The sequence below is a fragment of the Bombina bombina genome, chromosome 3 (assembly GCF_027579735.1).
Source record: "Bombina bombina isolate aBomBom1 chromosome 3, aBomBom1.pri, whole genome shotgun sequence".
NCBI classification, from domain to species: Eukaryota; Metazoa; Chordata; class Amphibia; order Anura; family Bombinatoridae; genus Bombina; species Bombina bombina.
Window position 1 is genome coordinate 1103397121 of NC_069501.1, and position 17662 is coordinate 1103414782.

Consider the following 17662-nt stretch of genomic DNA (forward strand, 5'->3'; position numbering starts at 1 on the left):
GACCCTTTAAGGAAATAGTCGATAATCTTTTCTCCAAACCTTCTTGGAGAAATGACAGAATTCTAGGAATCCTAACCCTGCTCCAAGAATAACCCTTGGATTCACACCAATATAGATATTTACGCCATATCTTATGGCAAATCTTTCTAGTCACAGGTTTACGAGCTTGAATCATGGTCTCAATGACCGAATCTGAAAATCCCGCTTGGATAAAATTAAGCGTTCAATCGCAACGCAGTCAGCTTCAGAGAAACTAGATTTGGATGAAGGGCCCTTGAAGTAGAAGGTCCTTCCTCAACGGAAGTCTCCAAGGTGGAAGAAATGACATTTCCACCAGGTCTGCATACCAAATCCTGCGAAGCCAAGCCGGTGCAATGAGGATCACAACGCCCTCCCCTGCTTGATTCGAGCAATGAACCGAGGAAGAAGAGCAAAACGGAGGAAATAGGTATGCAAGACTGAAATTCCAAGGTACCGCCAGAGTGTCTATCAGTACAGCCTGAGGGTCCCTCAATCTCGATCCGTACCTTGGAAGCTTGGCATTCTGCCAAGATGCCATGAGATCCAATTCCGGCTGACCCCACTTGATAACCAGGCTGGAAAACACTTCCGGATGGAGTTCCCACTCCCCCGGGTGAAAAGTGTCTGCTCAGAAAGTCTGCCTCCCAGTTGTCCACCCCTGGGATGTGGTTCGGTGACAGAAAGCAATCGTAGGTCTCCGTCCACCGAATTATCTTAGCTACCTCTGTCATGGCTAAGGAACTCCGCGTTCCTCCCTGATTGATGTAAGCCACTGAAGTTATATTGTCCGACTGGAATCTGATGAACCGGGCCGAGGCTAACTGAGGCCAGGCGAGCATTGAAGATTGCTCTCAGCTCCAGAATATTTATGGGTAGAACAGATTTCGACCAAGTCCAAGTTCCCTTAGCCTTTAGAAAGCCCCAGACTGTTCCCCATCCCAGAAGGCTGGCGTCTGTCACAATTACCCAGGAGGGTCTGCGAAAGCAAGTTCCTTGGGAAAGATGATCCTAAAACAACCACCATCGAAGAGAATCCCTGTTCCAGTAGAATTCGAGGAGACAAATCCGCATAATCGCCGTTCCATTGACAGAGCATGTTTAGCTGCAGAGGTCTGAGGTGGAAACGAGCGAACGGGATGATGTCCATTGCCGCCGCCATCAGCCCGATTACCTCCATGCACTGAGCCACAGAAGGCCGAGGAGCAGACTGAAGTGCTAGCCAAGAATCGAAAATCTTTGATTTCCTGACTTCTGTCAGAAAAATCTTAATTGATACGGAATCTATTATGGTGCCCAATTAGATTACTCTGTATTTAGAAATAAGGAGCTCTTTTCCAAATTTACCTTCCATCTGTGAGATCGCAGGAAGGATAACATTTCCGTGTGGAACCTTGCTTGTTGAAATGATAGCGCCTGGACCAGGATGTCATCCAGATAGGGCGTCACTGCAATGCCCCGTAATCGAAGCACCGCCAACAGCGATCCCAGAACCTTTGAGAAAATTATGGGAGATGTGGCAAGACTGAAAGGAAGAGCCACAAGTTGGAAGTGTTTGTCTAGAAAGGCAAACCTTAGAAACTTGTGATGATCCCTGTGAATGGGAACATGCAGGTACGCGTCCTTTAAATCCACTGTTGTCATAAATTGACCCTCCTGGACCAAAGGGAGAATGGAACGAATAGTTTCCATCTTGAAGGATGGTACTCTGAGGAATTTGTTTAGACCTCTTGAGATCTAAAATTGGCATGAAGGTTCCCTCTTTTTTGGGGACCACGAACAGATTGGAATAAAACCCCAGACCCCGTTCCTGAATCGGAACAGGAACTATCACTCCAAGGGCGGAGAGGTCTCTTACACAGTGTAAGAACGCCTCTCTTTTTGTCTTGACTACAGATAATCTTGAAAGCAGAAACCTGCCTCTGGGAGGAAAACTTTTGAACTCTAGTTTGTATCCCTGGGACATTATATCTAATGGCCAGGGAACCTGAACATCTCGAACCCAAGCATGAGCAAAGAAGGAAAGTCTGCCCCCTACAAGATCCGGTCCCGGATCGGGGGCCGACCCTTTATGCCGTCTTTGATTCAATAGCAGGCTTTTTGGATTGTTTTCCATTATTCCAAGACTGATTGGGTCTCCATGAAGGTTTAGACTGTTCTTGCTTGGAAGAGGAAGCGGAAGAATTTCCCTTGAAAATTACTCTGACGTCCCTTTTGTTTGTTTCTCTTATCCTGAGGGAGAAGATGACCCTTACCGCCCGTAATATCACAGATAATTTCCGTCAAGCACGGTCCAAACAAGGTCTTCCCTTTGTGAGGAATCGCTAAAAGTTTAGACTTAGACGATACATCCGCAGACCAAGGCTTGAAAAACCCTGAAATCTTTTCTCCCAGTTTAATAACCTATAGGGAAGCATCAGTAATAAAATTAGCCAACTTAAGAGCTTTTATCCTATCCTGGATCTCGTCCAGAGGAGTGTCTGTCCTAATAGCATCAGACAACGCGTCACACCAATAAGCCGCCGCACTAGTGACAGTAGCAATGCACACAGCTGGTTGCCATTGTAAACCTTGGTGTACATACATCTTTTTGAGTAACCCCTCTAATTTTTTGTCCATAGGATCTTTAAAGGCACAACTATCCTCTATGGGGATAGTAGTTCGCTTGGCCAGGGTGGAAACAGCTCCTTCCACCTTGGGGACTGTTTGCCAAGCCTCCTTGACAGAGTCAGCTACGGGAAACATCTTTTTAAATATAGGAGATGCAGAGAAAGGGATACCCAGTCTCTCCCACTCCTTAGCAATGATCTCAGAAGCTCGATCTGGAAAAAACATAATTTATGTAAGAACTTACCTGATAAATTCATTTCTTTCATATTAGCAAGAGTCCATGAGCTAGTGACGTATGGGATATACATTCCTACCAGGAGGGGCAAAGTTTCCCAAACCTCAAAATGCCTATAAATACACCCCTCACCACACCCACAATTCAGTTTAACAAATAGCCAAGAAGTGGGGTGATAGGAAAAGAGCCAAAGCATCAAATAAGGAATTGGAATAATTGTGCTTTATACAAAAAAATCATAACCACCACAAAAAGGGTGGGCCTCGTGGACTCTTGCTAATATGAAAGAAATTAATTTATCAGGTAAGTTCTTACATAAATTATGTTTTCTTTCATGTAATTAGCAAGAGTCCATGAGCTAGTGACGTATGGGATAATAAATACCCAAGATGTGGAACTTCCACGCAAGAGTCACTAGAGAGGGAGGGATAAAATAAAGACAGCCAATTCTGCTGAAAAATTAATCCACTACCCAAATCAAAAAAGTTTCAATTTTTATAATGAAAAAAAAACTGAAAATATAAGCAGAAGAATCAAACTGAAACAGCTGCCTGAAGTACCAATCTACCAAAACTGCTTCTAAAGAAGAGAAAACATCAAAATGGTAGAACATAGTAAAAGTATGCAAAGAAGACCAAGTCATTGCTTTGCAAATCTGATCAACAGAAGCTTCATTCTTAAAAAGCCCAGGAAGTAGAAACTTACCTAGTAGAATGAGCCGTAATCCTCCGAGGTGGGAATCCACCCGACTCCAAATAAGCATGATGAATCAAAAGTTTAAGCAAGATGCCAAATAAATGGCAGAAGCCTTTTGACCTTCCTAACACCAGAAAAGATAACAAATAGACTAGAAGACTATCTGAAATCTGAATAGCTTCAACATAAGATTTCAAAACTCTTACCATATCCAAAGAATGTAAGAAACTTACCAAAGAAGTCTTAGGAAAAGACAATAATTCCTCCCTAATGTTGATAGAAATCACAACTTTAGGTAAGAATGGAAATGAGGATAGCAAAAACCACCTTATCCTGATGAAAAAAATCAGAAAAAGGAGACTCACAAGAAAGAACAGATAATTCAAAAATTGTTCTAGCTGAAGAGATGTCTAAAAAGAACAATACTTTCCATGAAAGTAAATAATGTCTAGAGAAAACATATGCTCAAATAGAAGAGCCTGTAAATCCTTTAGAACCAAATTAAAACTCCAAGGAGGAGAAATTGGCTTAATGACAGGTTTGATAAGAACCAAAGCCTGAACAAAATAATGAATAACAGGAAGGAACACTGCCTTACCCTGATGAAAAATCAGAAAAGGAGATCCACAAGAAAAAGCAGAAAACTCAGAAACTCTTCTAGCAGAAGAGATAGCCAAAAGGAAAAATACTTTCCAAGAAAGTAATTTTAATGTCCAGAGAACGCAAAGGTTCAAACGGAGGAGCCTGTAAAGCCCTCAGTACCAAATTGAGACTCCAAGGAGGAGATATTGACTTAATGACAGGCTTGATACAAACCAAAGCCTGTACAAAACGATGAATATCAGAATGAATAGCAATCTTTCTGTGAAAAAGAACAGAAAAAATAGAGATTTGTCCTTTCAAAGAACTTGCAGACAAAACCTTATCTAAACCAACCTGAAAAATTGTAAAATTCTAGGAATTCTAAAAGAATGCCAAAAGAAATTATGAGAAGAACACCAAGAAATGTAAGTCTTCCAAACTCGATAATAAATCTTTCTAGAGACAGATTTACAAACCTGTAACATAGTATTAAATCACCGAGTCAGAGAAACCTCTATGACTAAGAATCAAACGTTCAATCTCCATACCTTCAAATTGAATGATTTGAGATCCTGATGGAAAAATGGGCCTTGAGATAGAAGGTCTGGTCTTAACGGAAATGTTCAAGGTTGGCAACTGGCCATCCGAATGAGATCCGCATACCAAAACCTGAGAGGCCATGCTGGAACCACCAGCAGTACAAACGAACGCTCCATTAGAATTTTGGAAGAACTAGAGGCGGAAGATATAGGCAGAATGATAATTCCAAGGAAGTGTCAATGCATACGCTACTTCCGCCTGAGGATCCCCAGACCTGAAATAGGCCCCTGGGAAGTTCCTTGTTAAGACGAGAGGCCAACAGATCTATTTCTGGAAGCCCTCACATCTGAAAAATTGAAAAACATATCTGGGTAAAGACCATTCTCCCGGATGTAAAGCTTGATTAACAGAGATAATCCGCTTCCCAAACGTCTATACCTGGGAAAAGGACCCCAGAATTTAGATAGGAGCTGGATTTAGCCCAAGCAAATATCCAAGATACTTTTGTCACAGTCTAAAGACTGATAGTCACACCCTGATGATTGACATACACCACAGATGTGATAATGTCTGAAAAAAACAATAAACATCTCTTCTTCAAAAGAAACCAACTGAAGAACTCTGGGAATGCACGGAGTTCCAAAATATCAAATGTTAATCTCGCCTCCTGAGATTTCCAAACCCCTTGTGCTGACAGAGAACCTCAGACAGCCTCCAAACCTAAAAGACTCGCATCTATAGAGATCATGGTCCAGGTTGAAAGAATCGAAGAGACCTGTAGAACTAAATGATGGTGATCTTAACCACCGAATCAAAGATAGATAAACATAGAATTCGAAGATTTAAAAAGTGAAATCCTAGAATCCCTGCACCATTATTCAGCATAAAAAACTGGAAAGGTTTTCTATGAAAATGAACAAAGAATTGAATCCAATGCTGCAGCCATAAGACCTAAATTTCCATGCATATATAGCAACTGAAGGAAATAGAGACTGAAGGTACCGACAGACAAAACCCACTAAAAAAGTCACTTGTCTGTTAGAGACAAAGACAGTGACACAATCTAACTGGAAACCTAAAAAAGGTGACCCTTGTGTGAGGAATCAAGAGCTTTTGATAAAAAGATCCTCTAACCATGTCTTGAAAAAACAAAGTTGAATCATGAGAGATTCCGTAGTCTCAGGAAATAAAAATAATCTGAATGAAAACAGAAAATGAAGATATGCATCTATTGTATCTAATGAAAACAAATAATGCAATCACTGACCAAAAAAAGGCAGAATAGACCATATAAATACCAATCTAAAAGATGGTACATAATAAAAAGATTTTCTATCTTTGGAACAATGAATAGTTTTGAATAAAAACCCCAAAACCCAGTTCCTAAAAATGGAACTGGAATAAATACCCCAGAAGATTCCAGATCTGAGCAGCGCTTGAGCACCAACAGGTGATCAGCCGCACTTCAACATTACCCAAAATATATAGGAAAATGTTAGCCTTACTGGAATAGCTGGAATATAATCGAGAGAAAAAGACTTCTCATAGACGGTTTAACTCTAAATTTTATTCTGTACCAAAATCTAAGAAATTTGGACCGAATAGAACCAAAAAACTTCCAATTAAAAACATGTTACTTGGATGAGAATTAGAATTTTGTTCCTTAGTAAGAACAACCAAACTAAAATAAGCTTTAAGTTTTAGTCTTAGAACTCAATCTTGAAGCCCAGAGTAACAGTTAAGAATTGAATCCAAAATGAACCAAATAATTGATTATCTTGGAAAAAAGAAATAAGGATTTTTTAGAAATCACAAAATTCTTCTAGCTAAAAACAGCTAAAGACAAATTAAAACCTCATTTTTGAAAATATTCAATAAAATGAAGATACAAATGAAATTATTAGCATGTTAATCCAGATAAAAGACCAGTCAACACACCAGACTTGCATAAACAAATGCAAGACAACAAGACAAATGCAACAGCACCCAGTCTAACCTCAAATGAGCAGTAGACTTTGTCCCTTAACAATGCTAAATAAAAACATAATCTGATACTTGATTTTAAAGTAAACAGAAAAAATGAAGCAATTGCAACACAATTCAAATAAAACACAGGTCCAAGAAAAATACCTGAAAAATAATTTTCCTTAAATAGGATACAACCATCTAAAGGAAAAAAAAATACTATTTTGCTATAGAAACAATAGCATAATTAGCAGGAGTAGAGATAGCCCCATTAAATTGGAGAACCATCAAAATTGAAATGAACTGCCGGCAAAGAATATAATTTAAAACCTTTAAAGAAGGAATAAAAGAAAATTCCCAGCCTATTCCATTCCCTAGTATGAGGAACTGGAAAAAAACCTCTGAAAATAGAGAAGAATAAATAAGCAGAAATAAAATGTTAGTTAGTCTTGAAAGAACTAATTACCTTAATATCCAAAATAATCAACACCTTTTCAACAAAGAACAAATGCACTTTAAAAATAAAAAAGTGGATTTGATTGTGTCAATATCTGAAGAAGAAAATTCTGAAATGAGAAAAAACATCATCAGAGAAGGATAAATCATTATGTAGTTGGTGATTTGAAACTTCAATAATTAAAAAAGAAGTTTGAAAAAGACCTAAAAAAAAAAAAAATTATTAGAAGGCACGATGTCAGACAAAGCCTTTAAAATAGAATCAGAAAAATATTCTTATAAATCTTCTACGTAATTCTTGTACATAAGATGTATAAAGAATAGCAAATATATAAAGCATAAATACTAACGGATTCTGCATGTAAAAGTTTATCATGATAACTTATTACAAACCATAGCTAAAGAAAAAACATTCATAACATTTTTAAAATAAATGAACTTAGCTTTGGTAGGACTGAACATCAGTCAAAAGGAATCCCTTAGAACGATTTTGAAACAGGAACAGTGAAATCTTGCAATATGCAATAGAAAAAAACAATATTTAAAGCAAAATTATCAAATTCCTTAAATGACAGTTTCAGGAATGGGAAAAGAAATGCAAAATAATAAGCTTCTAAAAACCAGAAGCAATAAAAAAGTGAAATTTAAATAGCCACATTTTTTGGCGCCAAAAATGACGCCCACATTATTGGCGCTAAATAAAACGCCCATATTCTTTGGCGCCAAGTATGACGCCACATCCGACGCCCACATTTTTTGGCGGGGAAAAAAAAGTTTGAATACACATGCGTCAAAAAATGACGTTTACAGAATACAACTTCCGGCGTCAACTTTTTGACTTTTTTTTTGCGCCAAAAAAGTCCGCGCCAAGAATGACGCAATAAAAAGCAACATTTTCTGCCCCCGCGAGCCTAACAGCACGCAGGGAAAATGGTCAATTGAGAATTTTCATGGTAATGAAAAATAAATTGAATTAAAATGCATTATCCCAAATAATGAAACTGACAGTCTGAATTATAAAGGAACAGAATAGGGGGCGATAGTAAGCGCTGAATAGCTTAAAAGGCTGGAAACTAAATTCTGGCGAATAATTTATTCCATATACATTCAAATTAAAATCACAGATAAAATGTTAAAACACAATGTTCATATATAAATACAGTAAAATTCTGTTCATGGATCCATGAAATATTCCAGGAGTTTTGTACCTGGCTACTTTAGTTATACAAAACCTTGAATGTAGCTATCTCCAAAGTTCTTATGTGTGTTTAGGATAGATTAATAAGTCGGTTACCTGACTTTGGCGTTCTAGATATGGTTCTATTGTCAGTGGATGAAACAAAAGTGTGGGCTGTGGTTCAGATCAAACCAATGTGATGTGTAACAATAAACAATAAATCAACTTTCAAATAAACATTAAAATCTCAGCACATGATGGTGTAAAAACATTCGTTCAAACTTCAATACAAAATTCAAAAAATAATGCAATAATCAAAGGCGTGTGAGATCCGTTACCGGACCAAGTGGAGGAGGGGCTGTGAAAGAACGTGACGTTGATGCAAAAAGTAGGTGTTTAACCCCAGAGAAATGTGAATCCACACTAGCGCTAGTGAAAAAAATCCAAAAAGAAAAAAATATATAAAAAATATATATAAAAATAAAGAAATATAGAAATATATATATATATATATATATATATATATATAGTTCAATGTAGATCAATCTTGAACAGATGAAAAAATGTGAGACAGATGAAAATAATGTGCATCTTCAAAAATAAATGAATAATCCCCTTGAAAAATAAAACAAAAATTATCCGCAATCCAAAAGTGTAAAATTACGTAAAACAAATATAAATTTTGATTGGCAAAAGTCTTAATTGGCAGAGATTCTATATAGGTGCTCCTAAACACAGAGCCGCTTCAGCACCCTAGGTTCCAGATCCGGAGGTGATAGTTACCAACTGGTAAGTGATATTGTTAGTGTCTATGATGGAAGTCCATATAGTATATATAGAAATGTTGTTCATAAAGTCTGAAAGAGAAAAAAAAGAAACAATAGTGCAACACTGTATATAAGGGACAATAGTGGTATAAGAATAAAGCTCACCAGTATGTCTGTCAACGCGTTTCGTCCACGATTTGGCCTCTCTCAAGACTATACTGAATTTGTGTGGACTGGGAGCTTATAAAGCCTAGATGTGGGATTGTTTGTGGGCGGTTTTGGCGCCAAATTTTGAGAGGGTAATCCCCTTCCTGTTTGCCTCAAAGCATCTCTGCATTATTTTTTGAATTTTGTATTGAAGTTTGAACGAATGTTTTTACACCATCATGTGCTGAGATTTTAATGTTTATTTGAAAGTTGATATATTGTTTATTGTTACACATCACATTGGTTTGATCTGAACCACAGCCCACACATTTTTTTCATCCACTGACAATAGAACCATATCTAGAACGCCAAAGTCAGGTAACCGACTTATTAATCTATCCTAAACACACATAAGAACTTTGAAGATAGCTACATTCAAGGTTTTGTATAACTAAAGTAGCCAGGTACAAAACTCCTGGAATATTTCATAATTTGAATGTATATGGAATAAATTATTCGCCAGAATTTAGTTTCCAGCCTTTTAAGCTATTCAGCGCTTACTATCGCCCCCTATTCTGTTACCTACTATTTAGCCTGCTAGGAGGCTAATCTGTTGGTAAGCTTAAGGCCTTTTTATAAACTTTAGCGCTCGGTACACATACCTAAGAATGAATTATAAAGGAATACTGATTATCCTGAATCATGGCAAATATAAGTTTAAAGACATATATTTAGAACTTTACATATAAAGTGCCCAACCATAGCTTAGAGTGTCACAAAAAATAAGATTTACTTACCCCAGGACACTCATCTACATATAGTAGATAGCCAAACCAGTACTGAAACGAGAATCAGTAGAGGTAATGGTATATATAAGATTATATCGTCGATCTAAAAAGGGAGGTAAGAGATGAATCTCTACGACCGATAACAGAGAACCTATGAAATAGATCCCGTAGAAGGAGACTATGGTATTCAAATAGGCAATACTCTTTTCACATCCCTCTGACATTCACTGCACTCTGAGAGGAAAACCGGGCTCCAGCCTGCTGCGAAGCGCATATCAACGAAGAATCTAGCACAAACTTACTTCACCACCTCCACGGGAGGCAAAGTTTGTAAAACTGAATTGTGGGTGTGGTGAGGGGTGTATTTATAGGCATTTTGAGGTTTGGGAAACTTTGCCCCTCCTGGTAGGAATGTATATCCCATACGTCACTAGCTCATGGACTCTTGCTAATTACATGAAAGAAACCTCTATTGAGGAAGGTACTTCAAAATATTTGTTTAGCTTACTAGATTTCTTATGATTAACTACGACCATACAGGGAGTGCAGAATTATTAGGCAAATCAGTATTTTGACCACATCATCCTCTTTATGCATGTTGTCTTACTCCAAGCTGTATAGGCTCGAAACCCTACTACCAATTAAGCATATTAGGTGATGTGCATCTCTGTAATGAGAAGGGGTGTGGTCTAATGACATCAACACCCTATATCAGGTGTGCATAATTATTAGGCAACTTCCTTTCCTTTGGCAAAATGGGTCAAAAGAAGGACTTGACAGGCTCAGAAAAGTCAAAAATAGTGAGATATCTTGCAGAGGGATGCAGCACTCTTAAAATTGCAAAGCTTCTGAAGCGTGATCATCGAACAATCAAGCGTTTCATTCAAAATAGTCAACAGGGTCGCAAGAAGCGTGTGGAAAAACCAAGGCGCAAAATAACTGCCCATGAACTGAGAAAAGTCAAGCGTGCAGCTGCCAAGATGCCACTTGCCACCAGTTTGGTCATATTTCAGAGCTGCAACATCACTGGAGTGCCCAAAACCACAAGGTGTGCAATACTCAGAGACATGGCCAAGGTAAGAAAGGCTGAAAGACGACCACCACTGAACAAGACACACAAGCTGAAACGTCAAGACTGGGCCAAGAAATATCTCAAGACTGATTTTTCTAAGGTTTTATGGACTGATGAAATGAGAGTGAGTCTTGATGGGCCAGATGGATGGGCCCGTGGCTGGATTGGTAAAGGGCAGAGAGCTCCAGTCCGACTCAGACGCCAGCAAGGTGGAGGTGGAGTACTGGTTTGGGCTGGTATCATCAAAGATGAGCTTGTGGGGCCTTTTCGGGTTGAGGATGGAGTCAAGCTCAACTCCCAGTCCTACTGCCAGTTTCTGGAAGACACCTTCTTCAAGCAGTGGTACAGGAAGAAGTCTGCATCCTTCAAGAAAAACATGATTTTCATGCAGGACAATGCTCCATCACACGCGTCCAAGTACTCCACAGCGTGGCTGGCAAGAAAGGGTATAAAAGAAGAAAATCTAATGACATGGCCTCCTTGTTCACCTGATCTGAACCTCATTGAGAACCTCTCTGAACAGTGTCTGGGAGGCTGTGGTTGCTGCTGCACGCAATGTTGATGGTGAACAGATCAAAACACTGACAGAATCCATGGATGGCAGGCTTTTGAGTGTCCTTGCAAAGAAAGGTGGCTATATTGGTCACTGATTTGTTTTTGTTTTGTTTTTGAATGTCAGAAATGTATATTTGTGAATGTTGAGATGTTATATTGGTTTCACTTGTAAAAATAAATAATTGAAATGGGTATATATTTTTTTGTTAAGTTGCCTAATAATTATGCACAGTAATAGTCACCTGCACACACAGATATCCCCCTAAAATAGCTATAACTAAAAACTACTTCCAAAACTAATCAGCTTTGATATTAATGAGTTTTTTGGGTTCATTGAGAACATGGTTGTTGTTCAATAATAAAATTAATCCTCAAAAATACAACTTGCCTAATAATTCTGCACTCCCTGTAGTGTCGCTGTCGTCTAAAGTAGCTGAAACCTCATAAGTAACAGACGGAGGTGCTCAAGCTTAAACCTGAAGGATACAACTTCAGTATCAGCAGTAGGAATTACACTGTCAGAGTCTGAGATTTCACCCTCAGATGCTACCGAAGGATCCTCCTCCTCAGGTTTCTGAGAGGGGACATCCGAAATAGCAACAACTGCATCAGAAACCTCACCTACTGAATGTCTACCTTTCCTCTTGCGCTTCCCCTGCAACATGGGAAAATCATATAATGCATCAGAAACTGCAGAAGACATTAGAGAAGCTATGTCTTGCAACGTAACTCCTGGGGGAATTAAAGAGGAAGCGCAGGGCACTGCATGTGTGAGCAAACAAGATGGGACGCTTAAGAAAGCTGCGGCATATATTGAACATTGACATTAGACTCATGAACAACATCCTCCTTAGAAAATGATGGCTCAGAAAAAAAAAAAAAGTCTATCCCTGTAATTTAAAGTTCTCTCAATACATGAGGAACAGAAAGGGATTGGTGGTTCCACATTGGTATTAAAACACAAAGTACAAGTTATATTTTGCACAGTCTCCATTCTGGACTCCATTCTGACTCACAATGGTTCCAAATATCTAATAAAATGATCACATTTTTATTAAAAATTTAAGACCGAAAAAAAAACGTTACTGTTACTTTAAACGATAACTTTTTTTATTTCTAAACTACAGTAAAAAACAGCAAGCCTAAACAGATAACCTCTGCACCTCAGCAGTTAAGCTGAGGTGCCTACCTGCATGACTACCCGGTTCTCTCTGAGCAGGAGCCGACTCCTAGTGATAGATCCGGAACTCAGATGGATAAACGAGACTCTGTTTTAACATAAGCATGAAATGAGCGCTATGCATAATGAAAACGGATGTTGCACTGCTTCCACTTCCGACAAAAATGGAAGGGAGGAAAGGCGCGCAATGAAAATTACCACCTGCTCTGGGTCCGCCCATTGTGGGCGTAACAAAAATTTTCTCCTGGTCAGTATTCTTACCTAAAAAAAACAAAAAACCGCCAGGAGTATAGAACCACCAACATGCCTTGCATAAAGTTCTCTAGCCCCAGTGCCTGCAAGCTGTCCCCACTAAAGAGCCCAATACCTGAGCCTTTATACGAGTTCCCATATGAAATAAAGTGCCCCTTATTTCTTTTTCCTTGCAGCCCCAGAAAATAAAGAAAGCACTTACCTCCTAATCTGCCCGACAGCAAGGCAGCTCCAGGTTTGAGAGGGCCTCTCCCTCACATAGACCTGTGAAACAAGAGAAAGGACTGAGTAAAAATCCCTCAGACTTTCAAGATAGGGCAGCATCAGTATATGGGAGGCACAGTGAAAATTATGTCCCACAAGTTCACATTGCTCTAAAGCCACCACTGCTCTACTGAAGAGACTGATATGGACTACGGCTACACCCTAGGGCAAAGCAGCACAATCTTGTACTACTTTAAAAATAATAAACTCTTGATTGAAGAATCTTTTCCAACACCTAAATTGCTTACCACCTCCTTGCTCTTAACGTAGGCAAAGAGAATGACTGGGGTGGGAGGGAAGGGAGGCGATATTTAACAGCTTTGCTGTGGTGATCTTTGCCATATCCTGCTGGGCAGGAGTGGTATTCCCAATAGTAATTAGATGATCTGTGGACTCATCGTGTCATTAAAAAGAAAAAAATATCTCCGGCTGCATGGGCGGTTAGTGCACTGACAAACAAGGTACTTTATACAAATGATTATAACTCACTCCCTTAGCGCTTATACTCTGCGAAATGACTTAAAAATATTTAACATATAATCACTAACATGATTAATGTCATTTGATGGTTAAGGTTTACAGTCCCTTTAAGTATAACAGACTGCTTAGAGCTTATTTTATTACAAAGAAACAGACTTTTATCCCTAGTTTTTCCCCCCCATTAAATTTATAGAATATATTCACACTATACATACTGTTGAACACGACATGCCTCACACATCAATAGGGCTTTTCTGAGATTTCGACCAGATTTTTCAGCAATCTTGCGTGCAAGTTCCTGAGGGAGAATCAATCCTTCTTTTTTGCAGACACTGAACAAAACTGAGCAAATCTAAAATTCAAAATAGAAATTTAAAAAAACATAACTAACAATTTATTATAGTCTGTTTTTCAAATCCACAAGTGATAATGCAATAGAGAAAAGAAAAAAAAAATCCAACCTCTTCAACACTTGGAGCTGGAACACGGATTGCCAAACATCTACTGCGAATTGGAGAAATTACTCTTGATGTAGAATTGCAACATAGTATAAGTCTGCACGTAGACATATATTTCTCCATTGTTCTCCTTAAAGCATGCTGAGCATCTTTAGTAAGCTTGTCAACTTCAGTTAAGAGGACAACTAGAGGCAGAGGGAGGGAGAGATAGATTGTTATGTCTAACTTTTAAAAAGGGACATGAAATCCAGCATTTTTCTTTCATGATTCACTCTGAGCATGCACATTAAAACAACCTTCTTATTTACTTCTATTATCACAATTTTCTTAATTTTCTTGATGTCTTTTGTTAAAAAAAAAAAAAAAAAAAAGAATGGTAAAAAAGCACTCGAGCATTATATGGCAACAGTTTTGCAAGAATTAAATTGTCTGAACCACAAAGAAAAACTTTGGGTTTCATATCCCTAACATGTGAGGGGTGTAAATATATATATATATATATATATATACACACACACACATATACATACACTAACATGTGGAATATAATTCCCACCACTAGGAGCCAAGAAGTCAAACAAGAGCTTAAAAAGGGACATGAAACCCCACATTTTTCTTTCATGATTTAGGTAGAACATACAATTTTAAACAACTTTCCAGTTTACTTCTATTATCACATTTGCTTCATTCTCTTAGTATGCTTTGTTAAAGGAGCAGAAATGCACTACTGGTTTTCTAACTGAACACATGGATGAGCCAATAACAGAGTGAGAGAGATTATATATATATATATATATATATATATATATATATATCCACCAATCAGCAGCTAGAAACTAGATTTGCTGCTCCTGAGAGTTCCTAGATAAATATTTCAGCAAAGGATAACAAGAGAAGGAAGCAAATTAAATAATAGAAGTAAATTGGAAAATAAAATTGTATTCTCTATCTGAATCATGAAAGAACAATTTTGGGTTTCATGTCCCTTTAAATTCCTTCCCACCTCCCCTTTCTCCTCAGTTCAACATCTAGTGGAGCAGAAAATAGGAAACATTGGTAGTAGAGACAAAACAGTGTCTGTAGAGGTGTCAATTAGAACTGTTGCCCAAAATTGAAGTGGCCGGGGCCAATGGACCATCATCATTCTGGAAAAGAAGAATTTAACAGGTAAGCATACACTTTGTTTTCTTTCGTAAAATGATGATAGTCCATAGGGCTCCATAACATGTGGGATAAATACCCAGGAAGCTTGTAGAGTGAGCTTTGATACATTTAGGAGGTGACATTCTCGCAACTAAGTTAGCCATGTGAATCACTTGTTTAAGCCAAGAGGCCAATGCTACCATAGTAGCCTCCTGGTCCTTACGAGTCCCAGAGTAGAGAACAAACAGCTAAATACTTTATTAGCTTGAAGATAGAACTTCAATGCTCTGACTACATCAAGAATATGCAAGTCACTTCTTGGAGTTAGTAGGGAAAAAAAGGAACAATATCCTTATTGATATTTTCCAAATGAATATGACAATGTATACTTGTATGATGTATTGCATACACATTAATACCTGAGGTTAGATTAAACAATTTCACAGGAGGACAAATTGTCTATAAACAAACAAACTAGTTCACACAAATCATGTATATGCGAATAAACAAAGCACTCTGAACTGAACTAGTAATACCATAGAGCTGTGACATGACATTCACAGATTTAAAATGGCATAGTTAGGGCATATACTTAAATAATAAGTATAGGCTACATTAAATAACTTGTAACTGACCATCAAAATTAATATATGAGACTCTAAAGCGCTATAAGCTGCTTAAATGTAATAATAAAAGATGCTATTAAATAGTGTAGGGTACATAGATCACAGTTATAAACCATGCTGAAAAGTTTTTCCTCATAAATATCAAAATCGTGATGCGAGATGCTCAAATAGCTAGGACATTTTCCCTCTCCAAATTAGTAAAACAGAACCAAGAGAGAAAGTGTTCGTAGCCAATGTAAGGAGAAGCGCAAGGTTACTGCGGGAGAAAGAGAGCGCCAAAAAAAAAACAAAAAAAAAACCAAGAGTCCCAAAAGGGAAATAAATTATAAAATACCGACACTTAGTTTACTGAAGTTCAGTCACCAAAGAAAGTGTGCACAAATACTTCCAGAGAGAGAGCTATTAGAAAAGAAAGCACTCCCAGACTTTACAAACCCTTCCCTCACATTGCCGAAATTCGAGTTAATCCGTAGCATGGGGCTAAAAATATAACACGTTTGAGGCTGAATACTTACAAACCCTAAAACATTGAATAAATAAGGCATCTGTTCTTATGTCCCATGGCTATGCTACACTAAGTGTTTATATGCAAATAGCCAGTGGGGCTATGTGAGTAAGTGCCCGTACAGCAGAGAATTTTAGAGGAAATACCTTTAATCCCACAGGGGGGAGGCTAAGGACAAGTCCCAGCGATGCCTGGGGGGTAGTTATGGCTGAAATCCCATAGGGAGATGCTGTGCAACAGGGCATTTCTAGGTTCCTGTATCATTGAGCTTCTGTGAAGTCTCTCTTCTGTCTCTTTTGTGAATTACAGGGAGTGCAGAATTAGGCAAATGAGTATTTTGACCACATCATCCTCTTTATGCATGTTGTCTTACTCCAAGCTGTATAGGCTCGAACGCCTACTAACAATTAAGCATATTAGGTGATGTGCATCTCTGTAATGAGAAGGGGTGTGGTCTAATGACATCAACACCCTATATCAGGTGTGCATAATTATTAGGCAACTTCCTTTCCTTTGGCAAAATGGGTCAAAAGAAGGACTTGACAGGCTCAAAAAAGTCAAAAATAGTGAGATATCTTGCAGAGGGATGCAGCACTCTTAAAATTGCAAAGCTTCTGAAGCGTGATCATCGAACAATCAAGCGTTTCATTCAAAATAGTCAACAGGGTCGCAAGAAGCGTGTGGAAAAACCAAGGCGCAAAATAACTGCCCATGAACTGAGAAAAGTCAAGCGTGCAGCTGCCAAGATGCCACCAGTTTGGCCATATTTCAGAGCTGCAACATCACTGGAGTGCCCAAAAGCACAAGGTGTGCAATACTCAGAGACATGGCCAATGTAAGAAAGGCTGAAAGACGACCACCACTGAACAAGACACACAAGCTGAAACGTCAAGACTGGGCCAAGATATATCTCAAGACTGATTTTTCTAAGGTTTTATGGACTGATGAAATGAGAGTGAGTCTTGATGGGCCAGATGGATGGGCCCGTGGCTGGATTGGTAAAGGGCAGAGAGCTCCAGTCCAGGTGGAGTACTGGTTTGGGCTGGTATCATCAAAAATGAGCTTGTGGGGCCTTTTCGGGTTGAGGATGGAGTCAAGCATAACTCCCAGTCCTACTGCCAGTTTCTGGAAGACACCTTCTTCAAG

The 17662-nt window shown here is 38.5% G+C and overlaps 1 protein-coding gene across 1 annotated transcript in view; it reads right to left on the reverse strand.

The window, feature by feature from the left end:
• RFC3 (replication factor C subunit 3) overlaps positions 1-17662 on the reverse strand; it is a 108118-nt gene that overhangs the window by 43429 nt on the left and 47027 nt on the right. The window contains exons 5-6 of the mRNA XM_053708448.1: positions 14246-14427; positions 14000-14136 (exon numbers count right to left, since the gene is read on the reverse strand). Coding sequence (XP_053564423.1) covers positions 14000-14136; positions 14246-14427 — 319 coding nt within the window. The remainder of the gene's footprint in view (positions 1-13999; positions 14137-14245; positions 14428-17662) is intronic.